This window comes from Drosophila ficusphila, unplaced genomic scaffold (assembly GCF_018152265.1).
Source record: "Drosophila ficusphila isolate 14025-0441.05 unplaced genomic scaffold, ASM1815226v1 contig_127, whole genome shotgun sequence".
Classification (NCBI taxonomy): Eukaryota; Metazoa; Arthropoda; class Insecta; order Diptera; family Drosophilidae; genus Drosophila; species Drosophila ficusphila.
Window position 1 is genome coordinate 1,175,327 of NW_025064016.1, and position 21,507 is coordinate 1,196,833.

General features: G+C 38.4%; 2 protein-coding genes and 1 pseudogene across 8 annotated transcripts; 1 reads left to right on the forward strand and 2 right to left on the reverse strand.

The window, feature by feature from the left end:
* The first annotated feature begins 393 nt into the window (after window positions 1-393).
* On the forward strand, window positions 394-21,214 carry LOC108094441 (leupaxin). Of its 7 annotated transcripts, none has more exons than XM_043209469.1 (9): window positions 394-678; window positions 3,701-3,908; window positions 11,764-11,930; window positions 11,994-12,189; window positions 12,521-12,659; window positions 12,733-12,824; window positions 12,897-13,042; window positions 17,167-17,853; window positions 20,638-21,214. In XM_043209469.1, the coding sequence occupies exons 2-9, from the start codon at window positions 3,824-3,826 to the stop codon at window positions 20,902-20,904; spliced, it is 1,779 nt and encodes a 592-aa protein (XP_043065404.1). In that variant the 5' UTR covers window positions 394-678; window positions 3,701-3,823; the 3' UTR covers window positions 20,905-21,214. The 7 variants fall into 7 exon arrangements, with proteins under 7 accessions (XP_043065404.1, XP_043065407.1, XP_043065402.1 ...); XM_043209467.1 differs by lacking the exons at window positions 394-678; window positions 3,701-3,908 and adding exons at window positions 8,266-8,335; window positions 10,527-10,713 and having other exon boundaries at window positions 12,518-12,659; XM_043209468.1 differs by lacking the exons at window positions 394-678; window positions 3,701-3,908 and adding exons at window positions 8,266-8,335; window positions 10,527-10,713.
* Window positions 4,027-4,815, reverse strand: LOC108094446 (C-type lectin 37Da-like). The gene is made up of 2 exons (XM_017195020.2): window positions 4,702-4,815; window positions 4,027-4,636 (listed from the first exon to the last, which is right to left on the reverse strand). Exons 1-2 carry the CDS (start codon window positions 4,790-4,792, stop codon window positions 4,167-4,169), a joined length of 561 nt encoding a protein of 186 aa, XP_017050509.2. The 5' UTR covers window positions 4,793-4,815; the 3' UTR covers window positions 4,027-4,166.
* LOC108094420 lies at window positions 5,212-5,832 on the reverse strand (annotated as a pseudogene).
* Window positions 21,215-21,507: the final 293 nt, after the last annotated feature.

Sequence of the window (21,507 nt, forward strand, 5' to 3'; positions counted from 1 at the left end):
AGCGACTCAAAAGCGACCACTGCTTTTCCTCTCTTTTGCCAAATGGCTCTCTTGTCACTTAGAGAAACAGAATCGACTCAAATAATTATTTTTTTTTGTATTAAAAAACTGTTTTAAAACAAAATAATACAAAAAACATAAATTTTATAATCAACTTTCTTTCTTGTACATATTTTGGGATTAACAAAAAGATACATTACTTATATACATACTTATTATTTAAACTTCACATAAAATGTACACGTTTTGAGAAATACATTTTTTTGAGTGCACTTTGTTTACTTGCTCTCAAACATTGGGGCTCTCGTGGTCTCCTCTCTGCTGAGCGACTGCGAGAGCCAGAGAGTTCTTCTAATGCAGACCGAGCATTGGCTCCCCTTCGGATTTCAGTCGATTGCGCGCTTTTATTGAGACGCGAGCGCAGCGCGTGTGTATTTGGGGTCTCTCGGTCTTTCGGTCTCCCAATCGCGTCCTACGTTCTCCTTCAGCTGCGGATTAATAAACAAAATATGTGACAAAACACTGCCAAAGTGCAGCCAAAAGTGCACAGATAAGACCGCGGAAAAGAATAAAAAAATAGAGCCTTAACAAAACACAAGGCAATCAATCAAGTGCGAAGTTAACGCGGAAAAAAGTTAATGAAAATCCATTGGAACTGTGTTAGTGATATTGCGGCAGGTTGGAGCGTGGGAAATTATTTCCTTTGAGTGCATGAAAAATCCGTTGCAAAACGTTGACAAACGCGAAGAGATAGCAAAAATAAATGAGATATAAGATAAAGTTGGAATGCTAGTAGCAGCTAGATAAAAATAAAATCATAAATTTGTCAAGATTAATGGACCCGTGTCACTCGCCATAAGATTCCTTTAATTCTTGGCAAATCTTTTGGCCAAGTTGTTCGAAAAACATTTCAATTTCATTAGCATCTCCACTAATTATGGAACTAATTATCAACGGAAAAGACATCCAAATAGATGGCTTTTTTGCCCCGATCTGCCAGAGTATAGAATTTTTTGTTAGCCCCATTAATTTTCGCCTCAGGTCCGCGAACGGATTAAATTCGTGGGCGTTGAGATAAAAATGAATTTGGTATTTCTTCTGGAGGGAAATGCTCGAAATAACAGAACAATAACAACAAAATTCAAAACCAATTAAAATGTGCCCACTTAATCTATTAAAATTATGACATTTTTCACATATTTCAAGCACTCGAAGCAAAGTGCATTTATGGGGGGACTTCCGTTCCCTCCCTCGAAAAACTATCTCGAGTTACGACAGCAAATGGAAATGCTGGAAAATGATGTAAACTCGGCTGACACAGTGCTCACAAATAAACATTTTGTTGTGAGTTCTGCACTTATGAGAATCGCTTTCGTTTTCGTTTTTTTTTCCCCCAATATCTTTTTATCTCTCAGATACGCTCAGTTTGTGCCATTTGTTTACGACCGGACAGCTGCTGTCTTTGTCTATTTTGTTCCGATCTGAAACCGCAAACAACTTACCGATCACTGATCTCTGGATTATTTCCCGCTTTTCCCCTTTTTTTGAACACTGTTGGCAAACTCAAAGCCTGTTTTAATCCCAGCTACTTAGCACCTCTAGATTTTTCTCCATCGCATTCGTAGTGCAATGAGTTCATCGCTAGGTTTGAGTTTGAATTTTTGATTGTTCAACAAGTCCCTCTTTATTTTGCTCCCCGTTTTCGAATGATTCTTATCAGCCTCTCATAAAATTTCAATTAGTGTTTTGTTTCGGTTGCTTGGAAACGATGAGAGAGACTTGATAGAATTTTGAAATCGTTTAGTGTTGTCAGAAAGTTGTTATTATTTATAGCATTTGTTGCATTTGTCATATTTCAACATAATAGTTTTCAAAGTATTTTGACAAATTGAGACAATCAAGCTTTCAGTGATCAAATAAATCAAAAACCAGTACGTTTTAATTCCACAAAATACTTTAATCCGTTCAACTTTAATTTGATCATCGTGTAAGCCCCACTATCTAATCAAGACCCCGAATACCACACACTCGGATACTCAGTGGGCGATACCTTAAAGCATTTCCCGCCTTTTTACAGTGGAAGTGGAATGTGGAAAATCCATTTTACAGCGCGCATAAATTGGCCAAGTTTATTGAAAGATCTGGCCAAAGGCCACTAACCGGAGGAGAGATCGCCCATTGTGATCCATATCACCCACATGAATTTTCGTTGGGCTGGTGCTTTCGATTGCTTTTTTGCTTTTTCCCGGGGCACGCATTGCTTTTTCACCTTAGCGCCTTTAGCAAGGTCAACACTCGCATTCACACACATTTTATCTACTTACTAATAAAATATTTATATTGAGATCGTCGACGGTAGATCGCTTGGAATTTCCTGCGAAAGAAACGAAATCGTGCCTACGACTTTTAAATATAGAAGGAAAACGTAGCCGAAAACAATTGCCCACAATTTCAGCTCGACGTCATCCGAGAAAAGACTGAGTAATGCCTCAGGTGTGGAGGAAAATAGATTTGCTTTAGCGAACCTGGAACGAAAGTGAGATTTTCTCTGTTTTTTTTTTCTTTTCTTTTGGCAAAGCCGTGCGGAAATCTCTCGCTGTATTTTCAATTAATTTCCCAATTTTTTCCTAGTTCAGCTTTCCCTTCATTAGACGACGAAACGTCGCCTTTGATTTGCTAGAAATGTTTTTCCTTTTTTTTGTCTGTTGATATTTTTAGTTGGCGATCATGGTGTTGACGTAATTTGGCAACCTTGATTCCCCGTTCCCTCCTCGAATTCAGTGTTTTTGGCTCGGTTTGCTTTGTTTCTAGTCGGTGAATTTATGTTTATTATTTTTTACCTTTTTCCAATGTGTCGTTATTTGTTTGAAACAAAAATGTAAAATGTGGCCTGCATGTTCGTTTTGGTATTTTTATGATTCCATAAATCTGTCTTTATAGACCGTTTGGCTCAACTAAATCTACGGACAATCGTAAATTTCGTTAGTTGCATAGATCATCTATTGGGTTTCACCCACACACTTTGGATTAGGGAGTCTGAATAAATGATTCGGATATTTTGTTCGCTGATCTAATTTATCCGTTCTTCTAATGCCTTTTGATCTTTAGATCTCATATATGATCTTTAGTCATCATTCTTTTTGAACACGTGCCTTCGAAGATCACTATCAAAATCGGATACGTCCTCAATTTATTAGCTAGCGTTTTTATTTAGAGTTTTTTTTAATTTAGGTAAATTTGATGAATGATGGATTTTGTTTACGCTTCGAGCACATCTATTAATATTTTTTCTAAAAAGTTCTTGATATACCTATGGACTCAAACGTATAGCCTTCACTCATTACTGTATCCCTTTAATCTTCTAATGCGGTATTTTGTCAGTCCCAGTCAATTAATAGCAAATTTCGAATGCACAAAGCACTCCCCAGACAACAATTTCCAACATTAAGACACTTGGACTTCCACTGGGACAAGGAGCAGTTTTTATTTTTTTGCCAGTAGATTGGGGTAAAGCTCTGATAGACGGGCAAAGACAACGACAACATCGACAACGACAACTACAATATCCACTCTGACAGACTAACTCAACGCAAACAAAAACGACAAATCCGTCGTCGTGCCCCGAAAGGCCAAAAATAAAAATGCGCTTATAAATAATTCAAATGAAACTTTTTGTTTTTTTTTTATTCGCCTGTCGCAGTGCAGCAACGTCAGATAAACCTGACGATTTCGAGAATACAATATGTCACTAAACAGTTCCTTGAGTAATCATTAACGTTTCAGTCAAATCGGTGAGCAAAACAAGTGAATATCGTTTGCAATCATGGATAGAACAATGTACGGAAAGATCGATCCGGGAGCGCGGCAACCTTATCGCACAGCCCGAAGTAAGGGCATCCTACCAGGCTGTAAGTACTATATTCCTTATGGAAAACATCCAAAGGAAGTGGGCAAATATTTTTAGAAATATCAGGACTACTCAGTACATCTTTTCTCAACTTTTCATTGGCAACTGAAGAGAAAAACTTAAACTGGTTAGGTTTATTATATTTTTACGATTCGTGACCAATAATTTAAAACAATTCATGGAATAGCATTATTAGCTCTTAGCAATTAAATTTTAAGTTTATTAAGGAACGTGCTTTCTTTTATTTATTTATTTTTTTTTACTTCCACACTACAATCGATACGGTCTCCATCTTGGGGGCCTCACATACATACTTGAACAAACTATTGGGGTCCCCGGAGCAGGGACGATCATTCAATTCGAACTTCGTGGAGTCGCCGTATATGTAACCCAGGTGGATGCAGTGCTCTTTACCACCGGCATTATCCGGCTGACCACGGGCCCACCTGAGCGAACTTAAATGCTCGCCAGTAGTAAACCATTTGTGTGTTCCGGTTTTGGCCAAATCATTACCCGATGTCCAATAGTTCTCTCGCGATCCGTTGCGAGTCAAAAAAAAGGCAACTGCATCGAATTCATCGTCCGTTTCAAATGTTACCAATTCAGAATCTAACTCCCTGCACTTTTCGTAGGCCGCATACCAGTTTAAGGATTCTGTGCCGAAAAAGTAGTAACTGGTATGGATTTTCACAAAGGGTTTTGACTCGATTACAGCACCAACGGCGTTGTCTAGAAAAATGTGAGGTGAAGTTTTATTTAGTTCGATTAGTTTCCTGGCCCACCGTAAAATTTACCTTCGTTAACTTGTATGGTGAACTTTTCGCGAGTTTGGCCAACTCTGGCAATGGCCAATAATGTTAGAACAAGAACCGTGTACTTCAGCATTTCGGCGGTAAGTGAATGGAGACTTCATTCCCAAAGGCTTTATAAAGGCGAAAACCAATCCAATTTGGATTAAAATTGCTAATTCCCTAGAATTGCAATTCCTTGTTCTACTTATCTTTAAATTTTGTTGCTTAAAGGCCAAAACAAAAAACAATTGAGCAAAAAATTTAATTAAAAACAAAGGAAGCTTAGGTATATTTATATATATATACCGTTTATATATATACAACCGTGTACTTCAGCATTTCGGACTTCATTCTCAAAGGCTTCATAAAGGGGAATCGATTTTGGATTAAAATTGCTAATTAGCCTAGAAGTACAATTCTTTGTTCTACTTATTTTTAAATTTGGTTCTATTTACTTTTAAAAAGGTTAACAATTTCGCCTTAAGTCAAAAAAAAAAAAATGCTTTCTTTTATTTATTTATTTTTTTTCCATACGGTTTCCATTTTTGGGGCTCGCATATATACCTTATTTCATCGGAGCAGGGAAAATCATTCAGATCGAACCTCTTGGGATCTGTTTTGTAGCGCAGGTGAATGCAGTGCTCCTTACCATCGCTATTATCTGGCTGACCAGCGCCCCACCTGAGCGAAGTTACTGGCTCGCCGCTAGTAAACCAAATTTCTTTTCCGGTTTTGGCCAAATCATTACCCGATGTCCAATAGAAATGATACAATTTCTTGCTAATTAAGTAATCGGCAACGGCATCGAATTCCTCGTCAGTTTCAAGCGTTACCAACTCAGAATCAAGCTTCCGACACTCTTCATAGGCCGCATACCAGTTTAAGGACTCTGTGCCGAAAAAGTAGTAACTGGTGTTGATTTTCACAAAGGTCTTCGACTCGATATCAGCACCAGCGGCGTGGTCTTAAAAAAAGGGAATTGTTTATATAATTTAAAAAATTCGCTAGTCCACCCTACCTTTGGTAACTTTTGATCTGGATTTTTTGCGAGCTATACCAACTTTGGCAATGGCCAATAATGTAAGAAGAAGAACCGTGTACTTCAGCATTTCGGCGGTTAATGAATGTAGAGTTCATTTTCAAATGCTTTATAAAGGGGAAAAGTACTGGATTTATGATTAAAATTGCTAATTTCTGCCCCATAATAACAAAATTTATTTATATTTATTTTTGAATATTTTTACAGGAGAAACAGCTCGTTTTCTGATAAGAATTGCTCATTTCTACCCCATAAATGCAATCCGTTGTTCTACTTGTTTTTTTTGTTTTATTTTTATTTAAATATGTAAACAAATTCGGATTGCAAAAGTTGGTAGGACGTTAACCAGCTAGTTTACGAATAATTCCGATCTTAAAAAGCTTTTAAGACCATCTCCAAAAATCTAGCATACTTTCAGGATTTTTTGGAACAACTTTTTTTCTTTTTTTACGAAAAGCTGACTTTTTGGCAGTTTCTATGAAAAGTGAAAATCTTTGATTTAATCTGGGGGTATTGAAGGAAATCATCATTAAAGTAAGTGTAAACAATTGCATCACAAACATACACCTAATGGTGCAATCAATATACATTGTATACATTTGCATGGAATGTAAACTTTACAAGTTAAGCATTTCATTGCTAGTTTTTTTTTCCTTTATTTTTAAGGGGATTGCCCTAAGCAATGGGTTTTTTATACACTTCAAGAACTCGTTGGTTGATTTTAATTCAAATATTGGCAATTTTAAAACAGGAAATACATGGTACAAAATATTTTATATTTGTTGGTTTTGGTTGTTAGTTTTTTTCTTAGAACTTATTAAGAATTTTGATATAGTTCAAAAAAATAAACTCCTTGATCTAAAACTCTTGTGTTACAATTTTTCAAAAATATATATTTTTGCGTAGTGATATGAGTATCTTGATATTGACACCTGTATATTTAAAGTGTATTTGCATAGCATGTTTGTTTACATCTGGTTGGAGTAATGTTAATTGCACACACGAACACCTCGATTGCACTCTCATCGTATTCTCCAGCTGTCAGCTCACGATTTGAATATTCCCCATTCAGTTTGCATTTCGACGTTGTGCGGTCTTCATCGGATTTTGTTTAATAACTGATACAAGTGCCAAACAGTCAATATATTGACATGAAAATCGGTAAGCTTCAGTCTATTTGAATTTTGCGGCGTGGGACTCGCATTACAATCTGTAGACTGGTAGTCGCTGACCTTACTACTCGTTTCATTCATTAGATCATTAGATCATTGTTCCCATTGAGCCGATGCTCGTATCGCCAGTGGGCGTCAGTGGTTTCCAATCGAATTGTGTTCTATTTATTGCCAGACACGACACAATACGTGTGTAAAAAGTGCGTTTCGCAATGATAAAACTAGCAAATATCTTAACAATATCTAACAAATATTTTAAGCTTAATAAGTTTATAAAAAGTTCTGCCATTAATATTTTTATTCAGAATCAAAAAAGGTGTATTATAATCTGCATATTTGAACTATAAGTTTGTCTGGCAGCGTTTTTAGTGACAGTATACACCTGTTTGGGTTGGCATTACGCAAGATATTCTAATTGCCGAGGTGATCACCTCAGGGCATCTAATATTCGATTGATTGATTACATTGGCGGTTGATCTCATAAAGTGGGATCTACAGATAGTACGGAAGTTGGGTGGGACCAATAACAAAAAGCTGCTGAGAGCTTATCAAAAAGCCAGAACTCGTTTCCACGACTTTGACTTGGAACAGGTCGTGGCCATCTGTTTACTATTTATTTTACCTATAGATAATCTCTTATACTGCGTGAATCCAATGGCAAAACAAACAAATTGTTCACCTTTTCAACCGAAATACCAATTGAGCAAAATCGTCGTCATCAAAGCGACAAAAAGGAAAGAAAATAAAACAAAACACTTAATTCTGAACAAAAGCCATAACAATTTGTGGCTGCTTGTTGCTTTTGTTGTTTAACACTAATTTTAGTTTTCGTTTCAAAGTCAAGTGATTCATTGATTTAGCCTAAAAAAAAGGCAGCACACTCAGGAATTGAGTGGTAAAGGGGTTGCCAAAGGCGGACCCCAGGTGGCGCCACCAGTTATGTGACACACTCACCCACGCAATAACAAATGGCCAAAATTACTCAACACCAAGGAAAACTCGAAAAAAAACATTTTTCTAAATTCTAGGAAAAGTCTCTTTGAATTGAAAACAAAGTTTTAAAAATAATGGGTCCTTTTGCAAATTTAATATTTGGTAACATAAGCTATAACATGTTGTGGTTTAAAGAGTCGATGTGAATTTTCTTCGAGTGGATTGCTGCTGCTGCTTCTTGCTGCTGTTTGTTGCTACAACTGTAAATGTTTTGCAACTGAGCGCGTGAGTTGCACTCGAAATGGATTTCGATTTCGAGTGAGTGGCTATGTTTTGAGTGCCAATGTGAGTGGGAGTGAGTCTGGCGTTGAGCGTTGAGTGTTTGCAGCCTCGGCGGCGTTTGTTGTCGAGCGTCTTGTTCAGTTGCTTTCAAGATTTTGCCGAGCGAAAATAATTTCTGATTTCTGTGCTGCTGTGAAATCTCTGCGCGGGTGTGAGTGTGTGTGTTCGGAATTTAATTAAGGCAAGCAGCCGCAATCGATCAGCAATATCAACAAAAAAACCGCAAACAAGCCGCCAAAATGAAATCGAAAGTGCTCCCAAAACGAGCTAAATAAAACCCAAAAACAACAAAAATATATGTAACAATGTCAAATACAACAACAACAAGAGCGCGAAAATGGGGAGAGCATGAAATAACAACAATTCGCGAGTGAATTTACCTGCCTCTCTCACCCACGCTCTCTCCACCTCCATCTCCTCTCCCGCTCACTCCTATGTTGCATCCAGTTGTCATTGCCATTTCAACAGCTGTCATGTGCAAATCTCTCCCTCCCTCTCTCACTCCCCTTTAATCACACTCCACTGAAAACTCAGTTCGAGTGCAACTTCGTCTTGAAATGAAACAAAACACTTTGGAAGTCAGCTGCTGGTTCTTAATTGGTTTTAATTGCAATTTAATAAAGCCCCATGCTCCTGCCAATTGCATTCTACGAAACTAATATGTGAAATGTCTTTTTAATGAAATGTTCCCTCGTGAAGCAATCAAGTTTGTTATTGGGCGTACTTTTTACACAGAAAAAAATTAGTGTAACCTTCTGAATCAGTCAACTATAAAGAGATACATTTCAATCTTGACTGAAACTCAATCTATTTCACAAAAGTATCTATCTTAATTAGTTCAAATTTGCCATAAAGAACAACAGTGATTCAACATTATTTTTGGTTTCCTTAAAGTTATGAAATAGTTTGTATAATTACCATGTGAAACGCTAAATAAATTGTATTTCCGTTACGGCATCATAAATTTAAAAGTCCCGTTCATCTTTTTTGTCGGCTCTTTTTTATAAGTTGACCCAGTGGAGCGTGACGTTCTGATAACCCTGCCCTGTCCTATTTATAGATGATCCCCCCTTCTTTAGTCTTTCCCCAACTGAGAACTTATGGAAACAGCAGTACAACAGACCCCACATATGGTGATTCGAATGATTTCTCGTCAACCACATGTTCGATCTTTCAGTTTTGGACTATTTTTAAAAATATTGCGAAATAATTTGGCTGATTTTCTAGCCTAATAATGCAAAATGTTTTCGAATATAAAATCGAGCATCGCCTTCTTGATGATTTTTCGACGTTCTTGTTATGAATTCGCTTGCCAAAACGAATGAATCCGCGTCACACCTTATTTTCCTTCATATATCCCAATGTGAGTGATTTTGTTGAGTTCCCACTCGATGTTCTTTTGGCATTGGCCCAGTTACAGGTGTGCCTTTTCCCTACACTTCCCCCAGACTTTTGAACTCTCGGATGAAATGCTTCGAAATTTGTTTGATTTATTTTCTGGCCTTATGGCTTAATCGCCTGCTGTCATGTCTTCCTGCTGTTTTAGTGGTCATTTCTGTTGTTTTTGTTGCTGTGGGTGGGTCAAATAAATGGCGTTGAGTGCGATTATTTGACAGCTGATGATACGAGACATCCAATAGATACTTTCGGCAAGCCTCAAAGTAACCCTAAGCACACTCAATCTAATGTTTTCTGCACGGAGAAAAATACTATACTTAAATATACTAAACTTATACAAATTTAATTTATTTTTGCAATTTGCCTTTTATGATAAAAACAGCATTTGCTAAATAAAATGTATTTTCCTTTGTGTACTTTCTTCTTTTTGATATCGATATTTTTCTGGCTTAATCATGCGCCATTATCTTGTTTATTTGGGCACTTCCCTTTCCCAGTTGCTCTTAGCTGAATTATAAGCGAAAAGAATGCAAACAACATTAATTTGATCAAATATGTTGTCTTTAAGACGTACATTAAAGAAACACAAATACACTGTCAGATATATTATGGCATCGTGTAGATGAGAGATTTCTTGACTTGGTGCGATTTTTAGCCCGTTCGACAAGTTCGTCCCACCTTAACTGAGTCAAAAATCGTGTGTAGATGTTAGGTCCCCCACTCTCCCGCCATTTTTATATATGTACATATATTTCTATATATTCACCCTCTGCGTTTGGCTAGTTTTGGGCTGCAGTGTGGGTGTCTTTTTGGCCTGACTTTGTTTGGCCCCGAGTTGATTGAGTTTTCGGTGCTTTAATTTGGTCAGTTGGCAACTGAACTTTCGGCTTAACTGTTGTTGTTGCCGGGCCGGCAAAAATATTTAACAAAACTACCGTTTATAGTGGTCCAGACATATCGAAATTCTGCATACCGCAACGGCAATCGAGTGACAATCAAACGAAACATTTCGATACAATCGATTCTAGCCAAATTTAGTGAGCGAAATGTCTTCAAAACTGATATCATCGTCGTTCCACAGTTCGCCCCTCAGTGACTGCTTTAAAGTGGGCGAATTTGAGAGACGTCTGGGTAAGTTTGTTCAATGGGAACAAGTGGAGCGTGGGCATTATGGGGTTAATGATGGAGTCATTACCGAAACAATTCGGGGGCGGTCTAGGGTCAAGTTCAAGTGCGGCCCTTTTGCAGGTGTTTCAAGATCGGCTTAAAATTTATTTACATTTTTTAAAGATTGTATTATTAAAAAAAAAAAAAAAAATTGTCTATAATTATATTTTAAAATATATTTTAACCTTATATAGTAATTTAATAAAATCAATTTTTTTTTAATTATATAAAAAGAGAATGGTAAGGTATAATATTTTTTTTGTAGTGTATCTTTTAATTGTTTTCCGCATTGGATAACAACTTGCACATCCAATTGAATTTTAAACTTCTTATCAGTTCAATATAAGCTTTTGACTCCCTCCAATATCAGCTACCCAAGACTCAAACCAGAAACAAGATCCATGAAGTAATTTTAGGTATTCAGCGATATCGTCCAAGACAAAAGAAAACAAACAAAGTGTTATCAGAAACTTTTGTTGTTTGATATGTGGAAGGTAAATGGCAACGTAGGGGGACCTCCGTTTAGTTAACTACGGACTATGCGTCAGAGTGCAGCAACAGGTGCTTGAAGTTTGGAATTTAGAAAGAAAACACCTTTGAAAGACCGGAAGAAGAAGTGCCATGGCGAACTATGGGGATTACGACAATCTGGGTAGCCACAAAAAATAAATTTTATTTAGAAGTAAATTGGAAGCATTAGGTTGACCAAAAGAAACTTTAGTGAAACAATTATATAAAAGCAGCAAGAAAAAGAAGTAAACAAATTTCATTGTTTCAGTTATCAACAAGGAAACAAAAACTTAACATTTAAAAATAGTTCATTGTATCATGCGGTTTGGAGTGAGGAATAATAAAGAGCATTAATTTGTGAATTGTGACTAAGTAACTCCTGACCCACAAAGATAACACTATTACTTTAAATATTTTGAGATAAAATATTGCAAATTTGATTTGCAACTACTTCATAGGTTTACTCACGACTCTGACTAAAGTTTTTATTAATTATTCTTACAGACGCCCTCCTAGCCGACCTGCAGAACAGTGTGCCAGGTCAACCTCAGCAGCCTCAGCCACAATATGGAACTGTCCAGTCCAAAAGCCAGCCATTGCCACATCAACAGCAGTTTGTGGACAACACGCCAGGTTATGGAAGTCTTAGGGGCAAAGCCCAGCCTCAAGTGGTAAGTGGTTATCGAAATATGATTTGCCAATCGAAACTAACTGAAATATTTAATTTTTTGTAGTACCAGGAACACTACAGCGTAGAAACACGTTCTCCAACGGCAGGACACGACTTCAATGGCTCCTCAACGACTCCTGGATATGCCAACCAAGGATCCTTGCCCCGTCAGGCAGCGTCTGGCAACACAGGACTCTCAGAACTGGACTCCTTGCTACAGGATCTGCAGAATGCTCGCTACAACGGTGCTGATAAGAAGGGTAAGCATCTACGCTTTAATGGCAACGGATAGAAAAAATAGTTTGCGTACCAAATAGTTTACGTTTAAACTGTTTTCCGCTATGGAGTTCAACAATAACTATTAAACAAAATTAGTATGTGAGTGTCTAAAAAATTACTAATTAAACAGTCAAAAACTGTCAGAAACTTAAACGATTTATTGGACGAGGAAAAAAAACCCACAGAATGTGTTTAAAAATTTAAAAGAGCTTTTGAACTATGTAATTGATTTGGATGAGCTTTAATATAATATAACTGAAGTTGTCAATTTGTTTTCCTGATATTAATTATTTTCCTCGTTTTTTTAAGAAGTCGATGTACCGGTGAACTACAGCACTCCAGTCTCGAAATACAATACGATCAATAGCTATGCCACCGTGGAGGAGCGTCCCACAATGGACAGTCTGCTGAATGAACTGGACAATGCTCACATTTATGCGGTGCCCAATGGGTAAGTAAAACATCATTTAATCCACAATTTAATGCAGGGATTAACTTAAACTGTTTATTTATGTGTTTACCAGATCGGCACACAAATCACCGACGCCGGGACGCCATGTCACCATCACCGTGCGAGAAACGAAGACGGAGAAACTGTCGGGTCCCGATGGTCCAGGTACTAAGCAATTTACCATAATTTCCACTTGGCCAAATCCTAACTAATCTGTTTTTGTTTTTCCGCTTGCAGTGGGAACTGTGGAGGAGCAGATTGTGCAGCAGAAAGATTCCTATACGCCCAACCATGCTGTTCCGGGTCAACAGGTGCACCAGGCTTACACCTCGCAGGCAACCAAGGAATTGGACGACCTCATGGCATCACTCTCCGACTTCAAGGTAAGTTATTCTATGAGCACAGGAAATATACAGCCCAGCTAGTAAATTATATTTAAGACGCGGAATTATTACAGATTATGTTAACACGTTCAAAACGAAAATGGAATAACTTTTTTATAACCATAATCAAAACAATGATTCAAAAATTAGGAAAATTGAAAATAGTGATATATCTTAAAAGCTTTTCGGCCTTATCACGGAATTATCTGTGGTGTAGAACAACAAATTATTATGAAAATAATTTCTGTAGTTCTACATTTAATATTTAGCTCATACTTATTAAGTTACTACTAGGCGCTTATTAATTCGAATTTCTCTGTTATTTTTGTTGCTTATGGAATCTGAATTCGTTTTAGATAGAAAGTTTTGTTTTGAATATACTAGAACAAGTCAAACTAGTGATGAGATCCGCCCAAAATAATCAAACTTGCTTAAGTTTTTTTAACTCCGACATATGTAAGGTATTATCAAAACGTGTTTTCATAAATCTTTCCCAAAGATCCCAAAAATAATTGCAATTAGTTTGTTGCGAACATAACAAATGTTTTCACTTTTTCACCTGGGGGAAAGATACGCTCACTTTGAATTCCGTCAAAACAAATTGCATGTGTCCCTCCGATAGCTTCCCGTTTTCTTACGGACCCTACCTCTTGATTTTTTCTACGTATTTGGATATTTTTAGAGGAAGACATCCCAGATTGGTTGTGTTTTGTAATATAGACCATAAAATGAGCAGATATATCATCGCAAATCGTCTGACGCATGGCAACCGAGCGAATCTAATGCCACCCTCGATCCATGGATCCCCAGCCCTTGCCCATTGTCGATTCCTCGAAAAAGATCTTGACTTTGACATCTGCCAACAGAAACCGAAGGTGTATGTTATATTGGGTATAGTTTAATGGACCTCATAAATTGATTAGGCTAATAACGTCTGATTATGATGGCGAGCATTTTATAGTGACTGTCACACGATTTATTGCACACGGCGCGAAAACATTTAAAGATCTCCAACGAAGCCCGTTTACATATACCTACGTAAATTTATTTTAAATTCTATCTATACCTCATTAAGCCATCCATCAATTTCGGGTGGCAATCGCGTAAACAAAAAATGTATTTTATTATTCGTGCACTGCACATCTCCTTAGAATATGTATATCCAAAAAAATATTGTTTCCGTTCATTCGGATTAGCCTGTTTTTCTTTTATGGCACTGCCTCGATTTCCCTTTCCTCTCACATGTCTGACATTTGTTTTTAGAACTTTCTGACATCTCGAACAGAATGCCTATTTGGATGATGTATTTAAGCAGATGTCTTTTGCATTTAATTTGGTCTTTTTACGCCTCTGTTCAGTTTGCTTTTTATGACCTTATTTAATGAACTGCAGTTCGACGGCTCCCTTCTTTTGTTTAATTGAATATTTTGCCAAGGCTGGAGGAGTGACTCCTTAAATGGAATGTCCTTGGCCCTGTTCGCTAATGGAATGCATCAATCATTAAATTGGAGCAGAAAAATAGGTTTAAGTGAAGGCAAAGAAATGCGATTTATTAATAGTCAGCGAGTGTGTTCCCCTTGTTTTTAAACTTTCTCAAAAACTTTTGAAATTGAGAGGATGATTAAATAAATAAATGTTGTTCCTTAAAATCTTAAAAGCTCATGTTAAAATCGTAAACTCTTTTTGACAGCCTGATAAGCGAGAGTATTTAAATAAATTGTCGTGGCCTTCGTCGGCGTGATTTATTGGCAATATCTTCTTCCTAATTATACTTCTTGATGTGACATTAAGAGCAGTTCTGTTTAAATATACATTCTTTATGCGCTTTATATAATTTGTTTGGAATATTTCATTTGTTATGAAACTTAACTGTCTTGAAATAATTGTATGAATATCGACACTAAAGTGCGACCTTGTTTTCCGCACATTTCAAGATGTCAGCAGGGAATGCCGCGAATTGTCAGTTTGTCGCCGAGGCACTCGGCTTGCATTAATTATTAATTAATTACTAAGTGAAAAATATTTTTGCACATTTCTTTTATTCTGTTGGCAATCGATTCGATGGCCGTTTCAGCCAAATGAGCAGACATTTTCGTATGGGGAGGGGGTGAATGAATTCTTCAGATTTTGAGTAAATTGCAATTCAATGTCATTGACGAATTGCAGCCGGGCATATACAAAGTATATAGGAGAGGTCGGGTCTGTTAATTATTTAATATCATTTTCAATTTTCTGCCAACTGCCGGGGAGGGCGGAAAAACGTGCCAAGGGGCGTGGCAAGGCGTGTCCGTGACTTTTGTTGATATGATAAATATGTATATTAAATAGAAAAGCCTCGCTCTTTTTCTGTATATGTGGCAGGCGCAAGAAAAAAGAAAAAATTAAAATACAAATATATTCGGATATAAACAATATTGCACACGGCACGTAGGATTTTCCCGGCGCTTTTCTACCCACACACATACACAAGTCCAAACGGACAGTTAGTCGCCCGCCCACCCCCCGTCCACGCCCCCTTTCCCCACTTGTCAACGCGTTTTCCACAGCGGCGCTTTTGCTATAGTTTTTCATTGCAAATCATTTGCATGGCTATTTTCGAAAGCGTTTTTTATTCTATTTTCCTTTCATTTCTATAACCAAACCAAGCGATCCATTTGACTGTGGGTGTTTTTTTTGGTTTTGGTGTGTCTGATATATTTTCTATATCTTCTATATTTTGGTTTGCTCTTTCATTGCCATCATCGGTCGATGTAAACCGCATTCGCTTTTCGCATTTTCCGTTTGTTTCCCCTTCCCTCGCTTCATATTCATTGATCGAGATTTCCTCCGCTGCTCGGGAGTTTCCTGTCCCCCAGTTTATAATACCCCCCACCGATTTCCCACCTATTTTTCCTGCTTTTTGGCCACGACTGGAAGCGTGTGCCAAAGACGCTCATGCGCTTTTTTTTTTTTGCGGGGAAATCCTGTTGACCAGCCGGTCGGTCGACGTTCATTTTTATACTCCACGCCAAGCGACGATTTTAGCGGATTGGGTCTTTAAATAGACCACAAAAATATTAGAATGAGAAAACCCCGCCAACGCTGAAGCCAATGGCAATTTGTGCGGTAGCGATAACAGGAGCGGAGTTTCGATGCTGCAGGTGGGAATACCTAAAAAGAGGGCTTTAAAATTGGTTTTGTGTTTTCGAAAAAAATCCATTTTTCCATCAAAGTGTTTATTTAAAAACATGAGAATCAATTTTGGTATTTGTTTTTTCTAGTTATGACTAATAATTTGACTGCCTGTTTAAATTACTATTTTTTTTTTTGATATTCTGGTAATTTTATGGATTTTTTATAAAAGGGACTCCTTAATCTTAGTGCAACCGCTGTAACAATAATTTATTGATCTGAGAGTTGTAGTAATCTACTTTAAAATAATATATTCAAACTCCTAAGGACGGCTTCTTGTTTTCTCCAGGTTTCTCTTGTCTTGTTGTAACTGGGGTTTTCCCAAATCGATCTTTACTTTTATCTTTTTTTTTTTTTACCCTTTTCCGCACCCAAACCTTCCCCTTCTTACGGCGGAGGACGCTCAATTAGGCGTCTACTTAGTTAAGCTCAAGCAGGCAGAACACGAGCACGCCCAATGAAAATGCAAAGTTTATGAAAGAAAATTGAATATTGAAATGGAGACTCGACAGACAAGATCCACACACACACAGATACAGAGGAGGAGAATCGAATCCCCTTTTCCGCCCACTCTCCTCTTTCCACGAAAACGTTCTTTCGTATTTTTGGCAATGAACGAAAACTACGTCAACGTTGAAGAAAATGCTTTGCATTTGAGGAGAGCGTCGTGCGCAACGAGGTCCACACAGGCACACAGATATATGGGCTATATAGTTCGGTCAGGAGAATCTGTGCGAAGAGGAAGAGAAACATTATTTTTGATATTTTGATTTTTTTTTTGTTTTTGTTGCTTGGTTGGTGGCGGCGGCGGCTAAAAGCAAAAGTTTTTGGGCCAGCACTCGCACAACTTTTGATTCAGTCGAGCCAAGCACATCAACGTAAGACCATCCGGCGCAGGACCACAAAGGATACAGAGTACTGATCGGGATTGTTATTGATTTTTCCAATTGCAGGTTAGCAACGGAACGAACGGAGTGGGAAACGGCAGTCATCCGCATCAACAACATTCGTCGACGGTGCAACACCAGACGGTAACCGATTACGCCAGGCCGAACAAGGGCAGCCAACAGGCACATCTCACCCAGACGATCGAGGAGACGACCATCGTCGAGGACAGTCGCGAGGATCAGTTGGATTCTATGCTAGGCAATCTACAGGCCAACATGAGTCGCCAAGGAGTCAACACTGTGCAGAAGGGCTGCTGCAATGCCTGCGAGAAGCCGATCGTCGGCCAGGTGATCACCGCCTTGGGCAAGACCTGGCATCCGGAGCACTTTACGTGCAACCACTGCAGCCAGGAGCTGGGCACCCGCAACTTTTTCGAGCGCGACGGCTTCCCCTACTGCGAACCGGACTACCACAATTTGTTTAGCCCGCGTTGCGCCTATTGTAATGGCGCCATTCTGGACAAGTGCGTCACGGCGCTGGACAAGACCTGGCACACGGAGCACTTCTTCTGCGCCCAGTGCGGCCAGCAGTTCGGGGAGGAGGGCTTCCACGAGCGGGACGGCAAGCCCTACTGCCGCAACGACTACTTCGAGATGTTCGCCCCGAAGTGCAACGGCTGCAATCGCGCCATCATGGAGAACTACATCTCGGCCCTCAACTCGCAGTGGCATCCGGACTGCTTCGTCTGCAGGGTAGGTCCACCAGCCATATCTATCCATTTAATTGCCAATTAATGCTAATTTTATTTCATTCAGAAAATAGCCATTTAAAGGAGAAGTATTCCACAGATACATTCAGCTTTTAAAAGTCATGGTTCTCTTTAAACATTTATCTGTGGAAAACTTCTTCCTTTATTGACCAGTAAATATTAATTTCAATTTACTGGACAAGAATCTCTTTCCTCAAAGGGTTTTTTAAATCTGCTGTTTGCATTTACCCTGCTCATATTTTTGTCTCATTTGTGCCCCTGTTAATCGTTCGTCCTGATCACGTTTATCCTTTAGGATTGCAAGAAGGCCGTTCGCGGCAAGTCCTTCTATGCCATGGAGGGCAAGCCGGTCTGTCCACAGTGCGTGGGCGTCGATGAGGAGGAATAGAGGAGATCCAACAGCAATAGCAACAGCAACAGCAACAGCAACAGCAACAGCAGCACCAAAAACATGTTGCTGAAGTTCAACAACAGCAGCCAAACGAAAATAGATACAGCGGCTTTAGATACATTTTTGTATCTAGCTGCGTGCCACTTTTTAATATATTATCACCGTCACGAAGAACTGGCGGCCTAAACAGCTGCCCGCCGTCCGTCGCGGGCTATTTTCGTTGCGGGTCTAGGAGCAACACACAACATACAACAGCAACATATACAGCAGCAACACGCACAGCAGCAACATCGGCAGTGGCAACAGCAATTTAAGCCTCCTACGTTCAACCCGCCCCCTTGTTTCGCTCGCCCAGCTGGCCCGCCCCTTTTGGGGGCAGGTGCCGCTGGGGAAAATGAGTCTCGGAGTCCCTCTATGATGGTCTTTTTGCCCCGCCCCCTTTGCCCTTTGTCCTTTGCCCCTGAACCCCCCGACTTGTTGAACTTTTTCTATGCAATTTTGTAGGCTTAAGTTAATAGGTACTTTTTAAATTTAAATTCATTTATGACAATGATCAACAATATTGTAATTTGTTTTTGTAAATAAAATTTTAATAATTATTACACATTAAAAAAAAAAAAAAAAAAACCAAAAAAATAAGATAAAACAAGCAATGAAAACAAGAACACAAATGGGGAAGTGGAAAAGTTGAAAAGTGTTTGTATCTTTTCAAGGTGGCCGCGACCTTCGGGTGGCAACCAGCCACCCAAAGCCACCCAATGGGACCTCGTGTCAAGGTCAGTGTCAGTTTGCCGACCTTGACACATGTGTCTAGTTGTTTTAGCCATTCCACCTCCGCAAATTTGCGTTCTTGTTGCTGCTCCTTCCGGTTGATAAACAAATTACAATATTGTGGATTAGATTTTCGATTAGCGAAAGCAATAATTTCTACCAACTGAGACTATTTTCGTTGCTGACGTTGTAGTCAGCATTTATATGCTTCGCATAGTACTTGTCTATATCTACAAACATATATATCTGTCTATAATGGACGTGAGATTCGCACTGTTTATTGCCAGGCTCTAATGGGCATCCCAGGGTGTTAATTGAATTGATTGGACCAACTAAATTTAAATCGATTCGTCAATCTCAGTTGATTTTACTGAACTAGAAACGTCTAGCCAAAAATAGCCCGAAAACAATAATGCAAAACTGCAATCAGTATTTAAATATATAGAATACATAATTGAAATTCTCCATTGACTGAAGAGGAATACGTGCGATACACATATATAATATTTCGTGTATTTTTAGTCCATATCGATATTGATTATTTGGTTTAATTTTCGTGGCTGTTGCCCCACTTATGAGTTTCCATTCGTATAAAGTGTGTACTATAAACAACAAAGAAAAGTTATGAAATGCTTCAGAGGAAATTGTTGCACCTGTTGTTTATGGAATGATTGATTTCTATGAGGTGGTGAAAAACGAAAATAGTTTTTTTTTTCGCCCAAAGATATCGCGTTCGCAATGATCCTTCGTTCCAATATTTCGATTGCTGTTGCCGGTTGGCTGATATTGTCCTCTGCCCTCTTAGCTGATTTTCCTCCTCCGTTTTTGGGTGCTGGCCAAAAGCGTGCGCAAAATGTTATTGTCTCATGACAATTGTTGCTGTTTTTCCCGCTGCCGAAATGTTTTTCCAAAAGCTCAAAACGAAAAAAAGGAAACAAAGAAATAGATTAAAACAGATGTCTTGGCCACTGTTTTTTCATATATTTATCATATTCAGATTTCCTCAAATCTTGTTTTTTGAAATGTACAATCTTTGTTTTCCAATTAGCCCGACGGCAGGCACAGTGGTGCCAGGGTATCGAGGTGGCCCATTCGACACTCCTCTTCGGTTTGACAAAATTCTAATTAGGTTTTTCAGGCCAGGCGTAAAATTTTGCACAGCGAATATTATGTTGTCGACTCTCGATCGGTTTGCTGGTCCGTCACGCTATATGGCAACTAATTTATGGTCGTAATTAGCCTCCGACGGGGACGGCAGTACCATTTGGCCCACAATACATCATCCTCGTTCCTCTCATATATTTCCGAAAACACACATAATCATACTTAAATCTAGTGCCAAGATGTTTTAGTTTTGATCTTGAGGCGCAGTAAGCATTTCTACTTTTCAAATACTGTAATTCTGCGAGGTCAAAAAGTATACTTTTTTTCGATTAAAATATTGGTTATTGAAGGGCGTAAGAACCCTTTTTACTGTGTACCCAACTTTTTATATCCCATCTGCTTATTCAAACTATTTTACCATATTTAAAAGTCTTACCAAATTTAAAAAAATAAGATACACTAAGATAATACTAAACTATCTATTAATTGAATTTTTTATAGGACTGCCGACAGCCCTTCCAAGGTGGCTCGTTCTTCGACCACGAGGGTCTACCGTACTGTGAGACGCACTACCATGCCAAGCGAGGATCCCTGTGTGCTGGATGCTCGAAACCAATTACTGGACGCTGCATAACGGCCATGTTCAAGAAATTCCATCCGGAACACTTCGTCTGCGCCTTCTGCCTCAAGCAACTGAACAAGGGGACTTTCAAGGAGCAGAAGGACAAGCCCTACTGCCACACCTGCTTCGACAAGATATTCGGTTAAATTCGCAGCTGCCAAACTCTAGTTATGGATACAATACAATACTGTTTTTTATACGATTTACGAACCCTCTCCCACACGCACAAGCCCCATTAAACCATACACTACTTACCGTGCATATGTGCTTTGTATAACCGAGTCAATTTAGTAATTTAATTAACGCCATTCGAGCGGATTGCGATTATAGAACTCGATCGTAATCAATTAGCAGACACTAATCCTAATCAATTATGTTGGTCACTTTGATATTGCTACTCTCGTTCGACAAGAAAAAGACCACAGAATGATAAATAAATAAATATGAGAAAGCCAACAGGCGGATGTTTTATTGTTTACCTTAGGGTTCTCATCAAAAAGGAACTTTATTATTAAATTATTTTGTTTGGCAGAGCTGAAAAAAACTTTTACTAAATTATTTAAATTATTATCACAAAAAATGTGCGTCATAAATAATGGGGTATACTTATGGGCTAAAAGCTTAAGTGATTCGTCAGTGAGGGATAATTTAAATCCACATTCTTATTGAATCTTTCAGTCAGAAATACAAGCGTTTTAGTTTTAAGATTTTAATTTTTTTTTTTAAAAGATTGGGATTAAACATACTGA

What these genes read in the sequence shown, in the direction of transcription:
- LOC108094446 (XM_017195020.2), bottom strand. Translation starts at nt 4,792, where the DNA reads ATGCTGAAGTACACGGTTCTTGTTCTAACATTATTGGCCATTGCCAGA. An exon ending in CACCATACAAGTTAACGAAG is followed by an intron (nt 4,637 to 4,701) that starts GTAAATTTTACG and finishes ACATTTTTCTAG; the next exon opens with ACAACGCCGTTGGTGCTGTA.
- LOC108094441 (XM_043209467.1), top strand. Translation starts at nt 10,629, where the DNA reads ATGTCTTCAAAACTGATATCATCGTCGTTCCACAGTTCGCCCCTCAGT. An exon ending in GCAAAGCCCAGCCTCAAGTG is followed by an intron (nt 11,931 to 11,993) that starts GTAAGTGGTTAT and finishes AATTTTTTGTAG; the next exon opens with TACCAGGAACACTACAGCGT. An exon ending in CGGACTGCTTCGTCTGCAGG is followed by an intron (nt 17,854 to 20,637) that starts GTAGGTCCACCA and finishes AATTTTTTATAG; the next exon opens with GACTGCCGACAGCCCTTCCA.